Here is a 17,749-nt window from a genome sequence, read left to right as displayed (position 1 = left end):
TTCTCAGAGCACTGGAATGAACATACCATAGTAAAAGAATGCATTGTGAAGGCATTGTAAAAAAAATTTAATCAAGGGGAGTGATGTATTCTGAATTCTACTTTTCAGAGGTCTTTGTAGCTTTCATTGGAGAATGGTTTTTATGGAGGAAAGAATGGAAGAAAGACAACCAATTAGGTGATTATTATGTTACTTGAGGCAAGAGAAGTTGTTGTTATTGTTTTTGTTTATTTGTTTGTCTAAAGCAGGAATAGCTTACATGGAAGAATTAGGGGTTTTAGATAATGCTTTGAAGTTTGAACCAAGAGGATGTGCTGATGAATTAGTGTGAAAAATGAGAGAAAGAAGGAGTTTTGAATGATTCTTAGGCTTCTTTCTTCTCTCCTCTCCTCTCCTCTCCTCTCCTCTCCTCTCCTCTCCTCTCCTTTCCTTTCCTTCCTTCCATCTAGAGTTATGGTAGTGTTATGGTAGTGTTGTCTATTACTACTAGGAAGACTGGACAAGAAACATTTTTTTTGGTAGAGCATAGAGAATTAATAATCCAGTTTTGGATATATTGGGTTCCAGTATCTATTGTACATTTAAGTGATGATATCAAATTCACAAGTGGTTGTTTAAACACAACAGATAAGATGTCATAGCTAAAGATATAATTGTGAAAAGCAGTCATGACATTGGATGAGATCACTTAGGAGGAGAGAGTACATTGAGTAGAGCATCTAGGAACAAGCCTCAGGAAGACTCAATATTTAGAGAGACAGGAAAAAAAAAACAAAGCCAAGAAAGGAAACTCTGAGAAAGAAAGAAAGCCAGAAGAACACTCAGTTAGATGAACCAAGAAAAGATGATGTTTAATATATATTGAAATCATCACTTGTCAAATAGAGTTGAAAAGTAATATAAGAAGAAAGAAAAGTTATCAGTGAATTTGACCACACAGAGGTCAACACTAATTGTGACTACTGTTTTAATGGAGTACTGGGGACAGAAGTCCTATTAAAAGGGGTTAAAAAGAGAATGGACATAAGACATACATATCAATGTAATAGAATTGAGAGTCAGAAATTAATCCCTATATTTATTACCCATAATTATGGCCATGTATTTATTATCAACTGATTTTCAACAAGGGTGCCAAGAAAATACAATAGGAAAATAGTTGTCTTTTTACCAAATTAGTGTTGAGACAATTGGATATACATATTCAAAAGAAGGAAGTTGGACTCCTACTATATTCCATAGAAAAATTAGTAGACCATACACCAAAATTTAAGAACTACAACTATAAACTCTTAGAAGAAAACACAGGAGTAAATCTTTGGAACCTTAGGTTAAGCAATAGTTTTTTTTTTTAAATACAATACTTAAAGTACAAATGAGAAAAAAAAGATCAGTTGGGCTACATCAAATTATAAACATTTGTGCTGCAAATGTTACCATCAAAAAAATGAAAATACAATGCACGGAATGGGAGAAAATATATCATACTGCAAATCATATATCTGATAAGGACCTGTATCCAGAACATATTTTTAAAAACTTTAATGTCAACAGTAAAAAATAAATAAATAAATAACCCAAGATGCCTGGGTGGCTCAGCTGGTTAAACATCTGACACTTGATTTTGACTCAGGTCACAATCTCATGGTTCCTGAGATCAAGGCCCATGTCAAGCTCTGCCCTGACAGCATGGAGCCTGCTTGGGATTCTCTCTCTCCCTCTCTGTCTCTGTCCCTCCCTTTCTCTCTCTCTCTCACTCTCTCTCTCAGAAATAGATAAACTTTAAAAAACCCAAATAACCCAATTATAAAGTGGGAAAATATTTGAATAGACATTCCTTTAAAGAAGATATATACAAATGGCTCATAAGAACATGAAAGATTCCCAACATCCTTAGTCATCAGGGAAGTACAAATCAAAGCCATATTGAGATTTCACTTTACACCCATTAGGATGGCTAGCAACAAAAAGACAGTAACAAGTGCTGACAAGCATGTGCAGATATTGGGATGTTCACACATTGCTAGTGGGAGTGTAAAATGATCAACTGCTTGGGTAAGCAGTTGCTAATTTCTCAAAATATCAGATAGTTACCATATTCCCAAGAGAAATGAAAGAATATCTCCACACGAAAACTCACACACGAATATTTATAGCAGCATTATTTACAATGGCCAGAAAGTGGAAACATCCCAAATGTCTATCAACTGATGAAAGGAAAAATAAAATCTAGTTTCCCTATAAAATGGAATCTTAGTTGGCAATAAAAATAAATGAAGCACTGATGTTTGTTACAACATATGACATACTGTTCTTCATGTACTATATGTGTGATCTTTCCAAGTGTCTGTTTCCTCTATTAAAATAGGAGTAATAATGTTGTTGTTGTTTTCCATCCAACTTCTGGGAAAAATTATTGAGGGAGAAAACAGATGTTTGAAGTCCTCCCTAAAACATCAAGTAATTCTATGTCTATAAGAAGAATCTTTGGCTATTTTAAGAAAAAAATTAACAGAAAAATACACATGATTAACAGAGGGTGCTTACCTTTTCCTCAGAAAGGGCTTTGATGTATTTTTTACCCACTTTTTTCTTCATTGTCCAGGAAATAGCTCTCATTTTTTTCCCTAAACTTCCTCCATTATTTGAAGTTTTATTTTGTTCTCCATTTTCATTTATGGATTCCCCTTCATACACCTAGTTAGGATAGTTTACAAAAGATAGAATAAAAATCATATGACTTCACTCATATGAGGACTTTAAGAGACTAAACAGATGAACATAATGGAAGGGAGACAAAAATAATATAAAAACAGGGAGGGGGACAAAACAGAAGAGAGTCATAAATATGGAGAATAAACTGAGGGTTATAGGAGGGGTTGTGGGAGGGGGAATGGGCTAAATGAGTAAGGGGCACTAAGGAATCTACTCCTGAAATCATTGTTGCACTATATGCTAACTAATTTGGGTGTAAATTTAAAAAAAATAAAAAATAAAAGATGAAATAATAAAGCAATAAAAATCATTTATTTGAAAACATTATTAGAGGGAAGATTCCAAATTTGTGAACTTCATATACATCGTATACCGCAGCTTCCAAAGTTTCAATCTGGACATAATACGTATTTTTAAAGTTGTCCAAGCCTGGTTACATGTGTTATGAATTCAGAAAATCAAACTTCTGATGTCGAAGGACCTGAGCTTCACATCTAAATTTTTTTAAAGAATTTAGCTATTCTTTAAATACCTGTACAGTAGAGCCACTTTAGTTTTACCCATTTTGAGATGCCAAAAATAGAATTAAATGCCAGGAATAATGAGTGGCTAAGTCTGCAGAGATGGGAGATACTTTACTGGAGGCTTTAGAAAGGGTATAGTGGGCCTTAAAATATCCTCTTGATCCTTATAGAAATAGAAATGGTCATTTCTTAAAAAGTTTTGGAATTAAGTAAATCCACTGAGAAAGTGCATTTTTTTTTATCTTTCAGGTAAGTATCCCATACATATTTCCCACATTGTCAAGCAATAGTAAATATGAACTTCGTCCAGGCATTGGTACAAAAATCTTCAAGTAGTTAACATGTAATTTATTCTTCTAAGTATTTAACATTACCTGATAATATATTTGTTTCTTTGATTGATTATTGCCTGCATCTCCCACTACGAGATAGGCTCCATGAGACTAGAGATTTTGTATTTCTTACTTATTCTAAATGTCTAGAATACTTCCAGGAACTGACAATATTTTTTGAATAAGTTAAACTTCTCATGTAGAACTTTGGAGTGACTTTTTTTTCTTGAAGGACATACTTGGGTTATATATCCTTAATATCTCAGATTGGCAAGAAAAGACCCTTTAAGGTCATCTAAGCATTGCCCACCATTCTCAGTGGATGGACAGCCAGATATTTCTTGCATATACAGAAATCAGGGAAACTTCTCTTTAGTGAACATGAATATTTTAATATGAAGGTTTAACCACAAAATTAACAGCATTATTAATAAATATTATGTTTTGCTTCGTATCTTACCCCAAATTGCCTGTGATAAATATGAATGGACAGCCAATTTAAGTACTTATTGAACTTTATTAATATCTACATTCAAGGTTATAAAGGCAAAGAGTTTTTGCTTAATCCAAAAGCCCTGAATAAAATATAACTTGGAAACACTTTAAATTTTTAAAGTTAGCCCTTTTCTTCTCTCTTCTCCCTATGTAAACTCTACCTTCTTTGTAAAACTACAAACTTAAAAAATAATAATAATTAAATAAATAAGAAAGTATATTTTTTATTACCACCAGTGTTAAATTACCATTGCCTAAGCATCAAAAAAGTATCACAAATATTTGTAATTTTAGGTTTTACTATCATTCTTTACAGAAGTTTCGAAGAAACTACCTCAGCATATTTTAAACTTGCACATTTTTCTATACTGTTCTCTTTCATAGCCTGGATTACAACTTTATTAGGTATTTATTTACAATTGTTGTTGCTTTTCTAAGATCTGTCTCTCCCTCTAGACTTTAGGCTTCATGTATTAGGGATCTTCATCGGTTATTGCAGTAGTAATTTCTGAGTGCCTACTGGAAACCCTGTCATAGAGTAGGTGTTAATAAACACTTGTTAAATGAATGAATGCTGAATTGCTGAAAAATGTGTGAACTACTTTTTCAGGTTCACTAAATTCTTTCACAAATTACTAAGTCACCATTCCTAATCAATGAACCTGAATGAGCCTAAACTACTTTTACAGGTTAACTCTAGAATTATAAAGTAAATAGTAATAGAATATATCTCTGTGTGGTTATGGAAAGTTGAAAGTGTATATAAGATTATAATTGGAAATGAAATATACGCTTTCTCACATAGGTCTGTGTATATATATATATATATATATGGATAAAAGACTATATATGTAATATACATATGTATAAAAGGGGATATATTATACCCACGTGCATATATGTATACTAATGGATATATTTAGAAAGTAATAATAGATGCCATTCTATTTTAATTTCTTTTGTTTAGAATTTCCACTACTGAAATAAAATTATTTAAAAATATTATAGATATATACACATAAGAACCTGAAAAGTATGTTGAGAAATTAGATATGATAAATGGAAAAATTCCCTACAAAAAACAAAAAGTAAGCATACAATAATGACAATGAGTAACTAAGAAATAGGTAAGCTCCAAAACCTACTGATCTAAAATGTATCACATGTGGAGTTGTTGAATCACGTTCAATGATAAACATGTATTCTTAGTTTTCTCAATATATATCCTCCTTTTTATCATTTTATTAGTTGTTATACCTTTCATTAATCACTTATCACAGTTGACCTTTCGTTTGTGAGATAGTATAACAGAATGGCAAACTTGAAGTCAGACAAGAAACTGACTTCTGTCTTTGTCATTTATTAACTGTGTAATTTAGAAGTAATTTTCCTCAATGAAATGTCTTTCTTCAATGGTAAAATAGTAATGTTAATAGTTCCTACACTATAGGTAGGTAAAGTGTTTAGTGTTGTGCTTATATGATGATGTATTCAATTAAATGTAGATATTATTAGAACTATTACTATTATTATTATTTACACTTAATTTTATGGGAAGCTTTTCTCGTGCTACATCTAAAGTGTTCATGATTTGCAAACGTGTATGTAATGGTCACCTATGAGACATTTAAATGCATATGGTGGAAATGTGAGTACAACTGAACAACTGTATGCTCTCCTTGACAAACTTACAACTAAGCCATTTAATTATGCAATTAAATTAAAGCAATTACAACTTACATAAAATTTAACATATACATTGTTTTATTGTGGAAATGCTCAGAAAATTTGGGAATATCTGTATTACTTTACATTGTAACTCTCTTCATAAGTTCATGTTCTGCTTTTCCTAATATGTTAGGTTTCTTAGATAGCTGTTGACTTTTAACACCCAGCATGGTATTAGGTACTAAATTGTTTGTTCATTTATCATAAAAATATTGGCAGGACTGTGATTTTGAAATACACTTATTTTTCTTACTGTACTTTGCAAAAGTGATATTGGCTTCATAATTTTTCATAATGTGTTTGCCTAACAATTGTAACAAAAATACTAACCTCAGTTGAATCATCTGGTTTTGAAATGGAATGATTCCGAAAACGATCGAAATTCCCAAAACTGCTGCTGCGCTATAAAATAGGAAAGAGAAAGGAAAGGGCATTTAGGATTTGTGACTTTCGCTGATAAAATTGCTAAATATATTAGATTATGGTTCAATAAGTGTCAGTATAGTGCAATGATCGGATTAAAAAAAACTTTCTCTCTGGAATATCTAAAGGCACTGAAGGTATAACTATTATTAACATTATAATATTTACGGTTGATTAAATGCCTTCATATGTTTTATGCTATAGTGTTAAGCACCTTGGAGAAAATCTATTACATTATTTTCAATTGATAGTGTTACTTCTGCTCTTGGGAATGGCAGCTGAAGAATCTAAGAATTCTAAGCTGAGCCTTCTTGAAGTGAGTCAACCACAAACTTATTTCCATGAGGGAATGGCAAGAATTGAGAACTAACCGACTAATAAATATATAACAACTAAACAAACACAGACATCTAAGTAGATCCATCAATATGCCTCATAAAGATCATATTTGTCAAAAAGCCAAAACTGAACACAAATACATTTATCACTGATAACTTGATAATTTGAGACTCTCCACTTGGTGTCAGAAAGAGAAGGCATACACAGAGACCTGTTCATAAATTGAGAGCAGCGTTTAGGCGTACACAGTCTAAGGCTGGGAGTAAAACAGACTTTGTCCACATTTAACATGGAATAAAATGAGACCTCTGGGGAAATTTCATTCACTGGTTTTGACAAAAAGCTCAACATGTTAATGGAAGACTTGTTCCCTTGGATACTTTTTGCCTACAAAACTAAATTTTTATTCTCATGTATGTAACTCATTCTAGGCAGGTAATTATAAATAATCCCTGATATGTTACAAAGTAAATTATTATCCTAAATACATGTTCAACAATCTTTAGGGTCGAGTCAAAACACTGATGTGTCTTTACTGCCTGTTTACTTTTATCCATTGTTTGGAATGGTGGCTATCTGATATTATGCCCTTTATGTATCCATAAATCCTCAGAATATGTTCTATACAGAGAACTTAACTTCATTCCAATCTTATGATATTTTCAAAACAAGCTGGTGGTATTGCAAAACAACCTGGTGATTTGAAAAGTTAACAATGGGTGTCTGTAATTGATAAAACCTTGTATTGTCTTTTCAGAAGTCACAGCCCAGATTAGTTCAAGTCAGTTTCAAAGGCTCTTCCTTCGTCCACGCACTCTTAGACTTATGTTTCCCCACCAGCTATCTTTGAAACTCCCTGTTTCCCTTTTAAATGAGCTGAAAATAAAAAGATCCTGACGTGTGACAAGGGGTTAGCTTGATAGACAGTGTGATACATAATACCGCTCGGAGGATGCTGGCTGTGTTAGACACAATTAACGCCTTTTGCTGACTCGCCACCCCTGCTGAACCAGCCCTTCGGCTTGTGGAGAGAAGAGAGAAAGACAAGGGCTGAGACTGAGAACCACACTGGAAAATACGAAGTCTTCTCATGCAGGGCTGACTAACCTAGAATGACTTCCCGAGCATTAATCACTTCAACCTGCCTAGTAGGCATTTCCATGAGGCTATCACCGCCCAGAGATCACGAAAGGCAGTTGAATGTATTGTTGTCCTGCTTATAAACAATCTGAACACAGGGAAATCTGTTACTCTTATATACTTGAAACATTCTGATGGCCTATTGGAGCCTATGCCTGGGGCAATTTTGTAGCCTGCATCCAGCCTGTGTCCTGCCTATTAAATATTAATGAGGGTTACAGCATGATTTCCACCACTGGATAATGGGTCCTGTTGCCCAGGAGGGCACAGAATAGGCTCACTTCAGCATTTCTCAACACTATCTTCTGCCATTAAGTAATCAATAGTCACCACCTTTTAAAATTAATTCTCCCCTCATTATATCAATAAAGAGAAGCAGATTTAGAAGTAGTGGCTTAAGAAGTCTCTAGACTATTACTTTGGGTTTTGTCAGTCATCTCATTGTGAATCACTCGACAGCTTTAAGCCAGAGGAGTATAATATCAATCCATGATAAGACACCGTTAAGAAGCGAATCAAAGCATTTAAAATGCTGTTTTAAAAATTTCATTATTCTCTAGTCTAAAAGTTAGTGACTTTCTGAGGTGGTTTCATAATGTATAGGTTACGGCTTATGATGAAAGGGCTAATGCCTACTATGAGGTATGCACAACGAACAAATTTATAATTTGTCCTATTAAGTTTCTAACAAAAAGGTGAATCATGTGGAAGCAAGCTGGCTTCCCAGATAATAGTCCTTGATAAATGAGAATGTATTTGAATATCAATAATTTTGCATTATAATCATAATGGATTAGCTTTAGCAAATATTATCTTGTGACAGAAGCTCCCATCAAGACAGAGCCGTTATATAAACGAATAGCTATCAATGGGAACAGTAACTTAAATAAAACTGCAATTCATGTTTCAGATAAGTCTTTGTTTCTGTTGACATTAGATAATATTTAGTTTTAATTCCACTCTTTCTCTATTTATGCAATTTTTCCTTCTGCAATTAGATATGCATTTGTAAAATGGCACAACATTTATGGAGGGTAATTTGGCAAAACTAACAAAATGACATATATATTTGCCCTTTGACCCAGGAATTCCATATACCAGAGTATACCAGAGATACTCTTAGCTATAAACTGATTTACACATCCACATTCATTGTAAAATTTCTATATTATAAAAAAGCTGTAAACCCTAATCTTCGTCAAGATAGGTTGAATGATTTATGGTAAATCCAAACAATAAAACAATACAACTGTAGAAAGTTAAAATGTATCTCTTTATACTACTATGGAATGATCTCCAGGATATAGTGTAAGTGAAAAAAGCCAAATGTATGTAGAGAAAAATGTACATAGCAGGCTGCCACTTATCTAAGGATTTAAATATATGCTTAAGTTTTAATACAGGCAAATACATATTTTCTTTCTTAGAGAAATGGGGCAAAATGAATATACCTTGTTTTGTAGATTTGACTTTAAAACTATGTAACTTTTACATATTTTTAGCAGAAGTAAATAAAATAAAATAAAAACAATCCTGAGGTAAGGGGGCACCTGGGTGACTCAGTCAGTTAAGTGTCAGACTCTTAATTTTAGGTCAGGTCGTGATCTCATAGTTCCTATGAGTTCAAGCCCCTCATCAGGCTCTGCATTGGCGGTATGGAGCCTGCTTGGGATTCTGTCTCCCTCTCTCTCTCTGCCCCTCCCCTACTTGTGTTCTCTCTCTCTCTCTCTCTCTCTCTTTATCTCTCTCTTTCAAAAATAAGTGAATAAACATAAAAGCAAAAACAAAAACAAAATATTGCCTGGGTGACTCAGTCCTTTGACCATCTGACTCGATTTTGGCTCAGGTCATGATGTCACGAATGGGCTCCCCGCTAACAATGTGGAAACTGCTTAGGATTCTCTCTCTCCTTCTCTCTCTGCCCTTCTGCTCACGCTCATGCTCTCTCTCTCTCTCTCTCTCTCTCTCTCTCACAAAATAAGTAAACTTTAAAAAGATAAATAAAGGGGCGCCTGGGTGGCGCAGTCGGTTAAGCGTCCGACTTCAGCCAGGTCACGATCTCGCGGTCCGTGAGTTCGAGCCCCGCGTCAGGCTCTGGGCTGATGGCTCCGAGCCTGGAGCTTGTTTCCGATTCTGTGTCTCCCTCTCTCTCTGCCCCTCCCCCGTTCATGCTCTGTCTCTCTCTGTCCCAAAAAATAAATAAAAAACGTTGAAAAAAAAAATTTAAAAAAAAAAATAAATAAATAAAAAGATAAATAAAAAAGAAAAGCAATCCCTAAAAATTTCAAATAAAAATGAAACAAATGAACCTAATTGTATGTTGAATTGGTGGCTTAGAGAGAAGAATTCTTTTAAGTGATTTTTAAGAACAGTAATTTGACTGTCCAAAGAAAAGAAAACAATGACAAATTAAATGTTAACCCATTTTCAGTAATCATATTGTTATTAATACTATCAGTATATATAAATACATATGTTGAGGGACAATGAAAATAAGTAATGATGTTAATGACATTTGCAATTAAGATTCTCAGTCAAAATTCTCATAGTGGTCATAGCATAAAACAATAAGCTTTCAAAGCCTACTATGGCTAAGTCAAAACAACACAGGGGCCATTCTGAAAATATTCTCACTGCGATAGATTGCATCCAAAGATGGGATAATTTTCGTATCAATGGGAATAATAAGTGAATATTGAAATATATCAAAGTTCATGAGTTCATAATGATACCAAAAGAAAAAAAAAAACAGTGGCCACATTTGGAAACATTACAGTTATATTATGAAAACTGGCAAATAAAGGGAAATACTTAAATATTTAATCTGCTTTTCATGTATGAAATATATTTCAGAGTAAATAGTTTATGAAAAAAAATTTATCTTTGTGTGTGTGTATTCTAGCTAATCAATTAAGAATGGTGAAATTATGGAATTACTGAAACCCCTGAGGAAATAATGGATCCCAGCGATAATACTCAATAGCTCCTAGAATTTCAAAAAGAAAGAACCAGAGTATGTGTTTCATAATAGTAGCACCTAATCCCACTAGTGAAGAACCTAGTAAATAAATTAACAAAAGCAATCACACCAAACTTCTGTATGTAACTACCAGATTACATAAAATACAGAGACAAGGGAGCATCTTAAATGACATCAAAAAGATGCAGTGAATCAGAAAAATCTAGACAATGAGAAAATCTACAGGACAAATAGCCTGGTTTCTTCAACTAATCGATAGAAAGAAGGAACACATAGATTAATAACCTCTAAGAATTGTATGATCAAATATAGCCCATGGATCTTGTTTAGATATAGATTAAATAAACCACTATAACAAAAACAGCCAGGAAAAAACTGAGGACATTTTTTAAATAACTAGCTATTTGATGATATTGAGAAAATACTGTTATTTTTTAGTTGTAATTCAAGGTAACCTAGTGAGAATATGAAATTTATGAGAATATGAGAATAAAGTGTATGAGAATAAAGAAAAAATATGACTGGTCATTATTTAATGATTAACCAGGTGATAGATACATGAGGTAGATTGTAGTAACCTCTTTTTACATATTCTTGAAGCTTTCCCTAGGAAAATGTTAGGCTAAAAGAAAAAGAGAGAGAGAGATGCACCTATAAAATATCTAAAAAATAATTTACAAAGAGTTAATCACGTGTGGGGGCAGAAAGGTTCATGGGAAACTGTACTTCCCTCTCAATTTTGCTGAAAATCTAAAATTACTCTACAAAATAGTCTTTTAAAAAAAGTTGATGGTCACATAAGTTTCTAAGGAAACAATTTGTAAAAATATCATCAATATTTCTTAGCTCATAGTTGTTTGGAAGTATAGACATATTTAAGGAGAAAATAAAGTTCTGCTTTCCAAGTTTATTTTAGAACAACCAACTTTCTGACATTGATGCACGTTATTAGATTGACTTTTGAATACTATCTGCAATTACATGAAGCAGATTACTTTCTTCCACTTAGTCTACTTGGTTTCCACCTAAAAGGGCTGAGCAAGTGTCATTTGGTGTGTTTGAACATGTGTGTGTGTCCCTACACATGCAATGAATAATATAAAAGAACTTAAGAGGATTCATTTTTTTTTTAGTCAAAATTTTTCTCTAGTTTTGTTTAACAATTCTAATCATTACAGAATGTCATTACATGATATATAGATGACAGGGTTCTTGGAAATTATCTAATCCTTCTCAGTGAGGAAACTTATGGGAACAAGAACTTGCAAAAATAAGTTCCTTCTTTTTCAATTCTTCACACTGATGTGCTCTCAACTATGACATTCCATTCTAAAGTTTTGATATTGTCTTCCATTTTCAAAGGAACTTGCTATCTAAACAGGGTGGAAATTTGGAAAGTTAGCTTGATAGAGCAAATGGAACTAAATAGAATTCTTAGAACAATGGCGAGCCTAAATTTATCAACATGAAGGACAACTGGCGGCGGCGGGGGGGGGGGGGGGTCTCTTTTTGGAAATGTGAATCAACTTTTTGGCCAAGGCCAAGAGAACTTGACCCTTATTTTCATTTCTTAACCAGCCATCAACTTTCGGGGTATTTAAGTAAAATCTTATCTCCAGCCGTTTGGGTAAGGAACGGGTGGAAAAGTTTCACAGTCTATTTCAAAGAAAAAATTTGCATATCTGACTCAGACATCCGCAGTATTTTGAAATGTACTGGCAAATTAAAAATTACACACACTCTGCCAATGCGTTCTCACATCTTCTAAATACTGCACATAAAGCAATGGTTAGTAATGTGCTCTTGAAGATCAGAATTGTTTCAGCATGCACTTGTGTGAATATTTTCCAATAATACTATGCTAAATCTCAATAAGCTTTCAGCCTTTATCCAAAGGCATTCGAGGATTTGATTGTCCTAACTTAATGAAGGTGCTGAGATCTTTTGAGGAGTGCGAAACAAATTTAACTCAGAATAACCTGTTAGGATTGCTTCAGTGTTAAATAATTACACTATCATGTGGTGCCAATGGAAGATGGTTGTGTGGAGTGTCAGGGGGCTGCAAACTAAAAGACTGCCTGAGCTGTGAAACATAACCTTCAACACTAACATTTTAACCTTGAGTAAAGGCCACCCAATGTTCAAACATATATCAATGCTCTAAATATTATTAATGTAGATCTGGGCTCTTGGAACAAAAGTTAGTTTACTTGATCTTTCTGGTTCAGTGTCTTTTCTGTCAACTGCAAAATATCTAAAGGAAATGCAGATTCTGACTCCACTTTAGTGTTTTAAAGTTGTGTCAAAATTTCCATGTGAAGCTTTACTTTCAAAAGTCGATGTGCACTAGAGATGTTTTCTGCAAATTGAAACTGCCTTAAAGAAAATTACCCAAATGAAAGAAACTAGAATTAAAAAAAAATCAATGCAGAATGACCCATTACCTGTAAAATGGTTATTCATATCAGCCTATTTAATGTAAAAAAACAAGTTTTGTGAGTAAAAAAGACTCAGATATTTAAAATTGTCAATTGTACCTCTGCATGATTTATTACTGTATGTTATGATTTACATTACATCCACAGATTGTAAGTCATGCTGCAGTTGTAAGAACTGAATGGAAATTAAGATAGTCTATTTTAGTTGAAAAGAGTTTTTAAAATAAATAACATCGATAGGTCTTAAATATCTTTTTTCAGGTAAAAAGCATAATGTGGCAAAAGTTCAGTCACCTGATATCACCAGTTCTTACAAAATCCTGTGGAATAAAAAGGAGATGAAAAACTTTTTAAAATGTGACCATAATCAGACTACCCTGAACTGATCAGCTTCTTGTTTTCCCTATTGTACAGCTTCTGCTTGGCTCGCTCACTCCTAGACTATTGTTATATATAGTACACTGTCTATTCCTTCATTCTCTCTTTCTCCAACTACTAAACCCATTAACAAATACACTAAACGGTCCCTCTTGATCCTCCTGGAATTGTTTCATTATACCACTGCTTCCTTGAAATCTTCAAGAATTTCTCCAGGGAACCCACATTCATAGCTGTTCTAGGCCTCAGTGGCTTCTCTGCCTGCCTTCGTGCTGGAAGGCAGATGTACCAACCAAGGGCTCTTTCTGCTTGTATCCAGTTGCCCCTGAGGATCTGCTTTGATTTTGCCTTCTGAGCCATCTCCCTGCGCTCTTGGAAACCTATATTTGCTCACTTTGGGAACTTTGGCCATATAATGGCCAATATACCACACACGCAGTCTTTCAGCCTCCACATCTGGTCAATTCTTTCTTGAAATCTCTGTTTTAGGCATTTATTTTCATTACTGCTGGTCAAATATGTGCTGATAGCCTCATTCCTGAGCCAACCCACTAACATTCAGCTTCTTAGTCCCCAAACTCTTGCTTTTCCAATCCTCTAACACCACACCATTGAACTAATTTTCCAAAAATACCAGTTCTTATCATTTGGTTCCTCTCAAAGTGTAAAGCTTACTCCATATTGTTATGATGGTTACTGAGAATTTGCTCCATGCTGAGAGATTTATCGACAGTTATCTCATTAAATAAACACAATCACCCTCTGAGCTCAGTATAGATGTCTCCAGTTTACAGGTGAGGAAAAGTGAGTCTCAGAGTTTAAGTAGCTCTTCCTTAGGCGATAAAATAAAGCTCAAACTCAGCATGATGCACATCCATGGTTCCCCATGGTATCAGGTAATGGTAGTCAGTCTTATTCGGCAGAACTTCGGACAGTTCTTGCTGGTCACTGTGGACACGTTCACTTTTGCTTCTAAGCTGTTGCTTATGCTGGTTTTTGTTTGGTGTTTTTCCAAGGAATGTTCTTCCTCTTTTCTTTTTCCTCCCACTCTGATCCAGTCCATTCTTCAAGGGCAGGACCCAGGCCCATCTTGCCTATGAGATCACATGCCAGTGCCTCCTCAGTTTAGCACGCAGTGGTTGTTCCTGCTCTGCTATGGCTCTTAAGTGCTATATAATACCTCTGCAGAAAAGTCCTACTGCCGAGAGGTGTGGGAAAACCACAGCAGATAACATCCTACATTCCTCTTCAGGGTAAATGCCTCAAAACCATATATTTCATGGTTAACACAAAAGCAAATTATAAGCTGGTCATGTCATAGTCACAGAAGATGATTTGCTGATGTTTAATTAAAGACTGTAATTCAACATAAATATATTATGCAGTTCAACACAAATAAATTAAGTGGCTTCTATGGCTAAACTTTATAGTTGGGGTCAGGCTGTCTGCAGGAATAAGACAAGAATCTATCCTGGAGGAATTTACACTCTATTGGTGCCATCAACCAAATAACTGCAATCTGTAAGAGTTAAATAGAATCGTATTCAAACGAATGGTATACAAATATAGAAGCAGTTCCTTAAAGCAGATTATATTTATTCACAAAATAAATGAACTTAATAATGTATAATAGATGTCAACCTGGAAACTTATATTCATTCACTAACGAATACTAATTGGCACCACTTAGTGCATGAAAGGCATTTTGTATACATATGTCTATACCTATGTTATTTATAGTCAGTCTAAAGAAAGGCAAATTAAAATGAGAAATTTTTAAATTAGCTGAAATCAACACAATTTGAATTTGCCTCAAAAATTATTTACCCTGAGAGATTATGTGGTTGCTGACTGAGGGACTCTTTAAAAATCTCCAAATCCAAAGATGGTGATTGCTAAAATGATGACAAAGAAACAAAAAGGTGATGGGCCACACACTATATATTGAATGGAGTACTGGATAACAAAAATGTGTCTAATATAATTATTTCCTGAACTCTTCAAGGGTTGTTTCTAGTGAACATAGTAATTTTGGTCATTATAAGTGTGTATTCGGTACAAGAATATTTCACTGGGATTTTTCCGTTGTCTGGAAGGACTTTCTCTCAAAACCAAAATTGGCAATAAGTTTTCAATTCTTGCACCAGCACAGATAGTTTGTTTAAAGCTTCACAAAAAGCTGTGTTGAGATGAGTGAGAGGAGTTCTGAAGCCATGTTCAGGCTTAGAGTTAAAGAGATAAGGATTAACTGTGTCAACAATGGTTACAGAAGATACTATGTGTTTTAGGGAAGACAGTGGGGAGAGGGATAGGAATTATAGGTAATAACAAATTTGATGTATTTACCATCCTTACTCTCAGTAACTTTCCTGACCATTTCTTATTACTAATTTTGTTTTCTAAGTACCTTGAAAGTGAGAAGGTGGTAACAAAGATAGATGATTTACATTTCCAGTTATAAAAATATGTATTATCTTTCCATAAATTTATAATTTGTTTTCTATTGTATGAATATTAGATTTTTTCTACTTACAACCAACTATTAAATATTTTAACTGTTTGCACATAATTATCAGCCATTTTCATCCTATAACTAAACTCCAAAAACAAATAAATACCTGTGCAAAAAATATATAAATAACTGTATAAATAATCTTCCTGTGTAGGATCTGGTTAACAAGAGAAGATAATAGTGAATATGAATATGATGGTGAAAGAAGGCAACAGTTATTTAGGAGAAGAATAATTTTCAAGTACTAATCATAACAGGCCTTCCTAAATTGACCATAATCTTAAGTATCAAAATTCTGGTTTTCTTAAAAAATACCTGATTCTTCTATTCTACCTTTTTTTTTTTAAAGTTTATTTATTTATTTTGAGAGAGAGAGAGAGTAGGGGCTTGCAGAGAGGGAGAGAAAATCCCAAGCAGGCTCCACACTGTCAGTGCAGAGCCCCACACAGAGCTTGAATTCACGAACTGTGAGACCAAGACCTGAGCTGAAACCAAGAGTGGGCCATTTAACCGACTCTGCCACCCAGGTGCCCCTTCTATTTTAGCTTTTAATGAAATTATATCATATGCATTTTGCATAGTTTCGTTAATCTAAAAGACAAACTATTAAAAATATAAAAGAAATTATGTCTTCATTTTTATCAAAGGGATTTAAAAAAGAATAAGAGTAACTTACTTAAACTGAGCGTTCTCTTTCTGAATCTTAGACTTATTTTTTTTTTCTTTTCGATAATCAGAGAGAGGAAAAAAGTCTTGAAAGTGCTTCATTAGCATGGTGAAAGAATATACTTTTAAGTCTATTATGATACTTTTTAACAGACTTAACAGTTAAATTTTGATTAAACTTTAGGTTCCTGAACAATTTCCTACCATATTTACCAATCAAATGTTTATACCACTAAATTCAGTTACTCCAGTTTAAAAAATAAAATCATCACGAAGAAGCAAATACTCATTGTTTGGAAATAATGGTTAAATAAAGGAATGCAAATTAAGTCAGGAAAACAGAATCCCTTATAAACTTCCCCGTCAAATTTTCTGGAACAAAACCTGTTACTCTCATTCGTCTTCAATGTCCTCTGCATTCACGTGGCCTCTGGGTACATAATAACCTTTCTAAAGGTCTCCTCAAGGGATATTTTAGTCATGCAGTGATCTCCTTGAACACAAGTAATGACAAACAATAAGCTAATTCTCGAAAAGTTTTTTTTTAAGTCATTTTTACTACTTTTAAATGAGTGTGTTTGATGCATGATTTTGGTCCCCCTGATTAATGGTCACCGCCGGCCCAGCTTCTGGAGTTGTAATGTTTCCGTGAGCTTCCCTCCAGCAGAGCTCGACCATTAATCCAATGGCATATGTCAGCTCAGCAGAGCAAGGTCACTCTTCTGCTTCAAGGGGAACCTTTTTAGAAATAATAAAACTGACAGAAAGTTCTTTTTTGCATGCTTTATGCCACCTGAGGTTGAGTGCTGCAGTTAATATCATAAAGCTTATAAACATTCCCATCTCAGGCAGCACCCGCTGCCACTATGGTTAGGAATTTAAACGTTTTTTCCTTAGTAAGAACAGACATGTTTATGTGGGGCAAATATACAGTATGTTATCCCAAACAGGGAAAGAATGGGTGGGAAAAAAACAGTAGTAAGTTCATGCTAGGATATTTGGAAGAGATGTTAGAGTTCTATAACTTCCTTATTATCAATTATATTCTCTTTTCAGCAAATTTGGGTTTGGCTATATAA

The 17,749-nt window shown here is 34.0% G+C and overlaps 1 protein-coding gene across 1 annotated transcript in view; it reads right to left on the bottom strand.

Moving 5' to 3' along the window:
• Positions 1-17,749, bottom strand: part of SAMSN1 (SAM domain, SH3 domain and nuclear localization signals 1) — a 49,391-nt gene that overhangs the window by 21,241 nt on the left and 10,401 nt on the right. The window contains exons 2-3 of the mRNA XM_042903357.1: positions 6,125-6,196; positions 2,548-2,697 (exon numbers count right to left, since the gene is read on the bottom strand). Of these exons, the coding sequence (XP_042759291.1) occupies positions 2,548-2,697; positions 6,125-6,196 (222 nt within the window). The remainder of the gene's footprint in view (positions 1-2,547; positions 2,698-6,124; positions 6,197-17,749) is intronic.

Source organism: Panthera leo, chromosome C2, assembly GCF_018350215.1.
Source record: "Panthera leo isolate Ple1 chromosome C2, P.leo_Ple1_pat1.1, whole genome shotgun sequence".
NCBI lineage: Eukaryota > Metazoa > Chordata > Mammalia > Carnivora > Felidae > Panthera > Panthera leo.
Note: the sequence above shows the minus strand (reverse complement) of the source record. Positions and strands in the feature narration are given on the sequence as shown.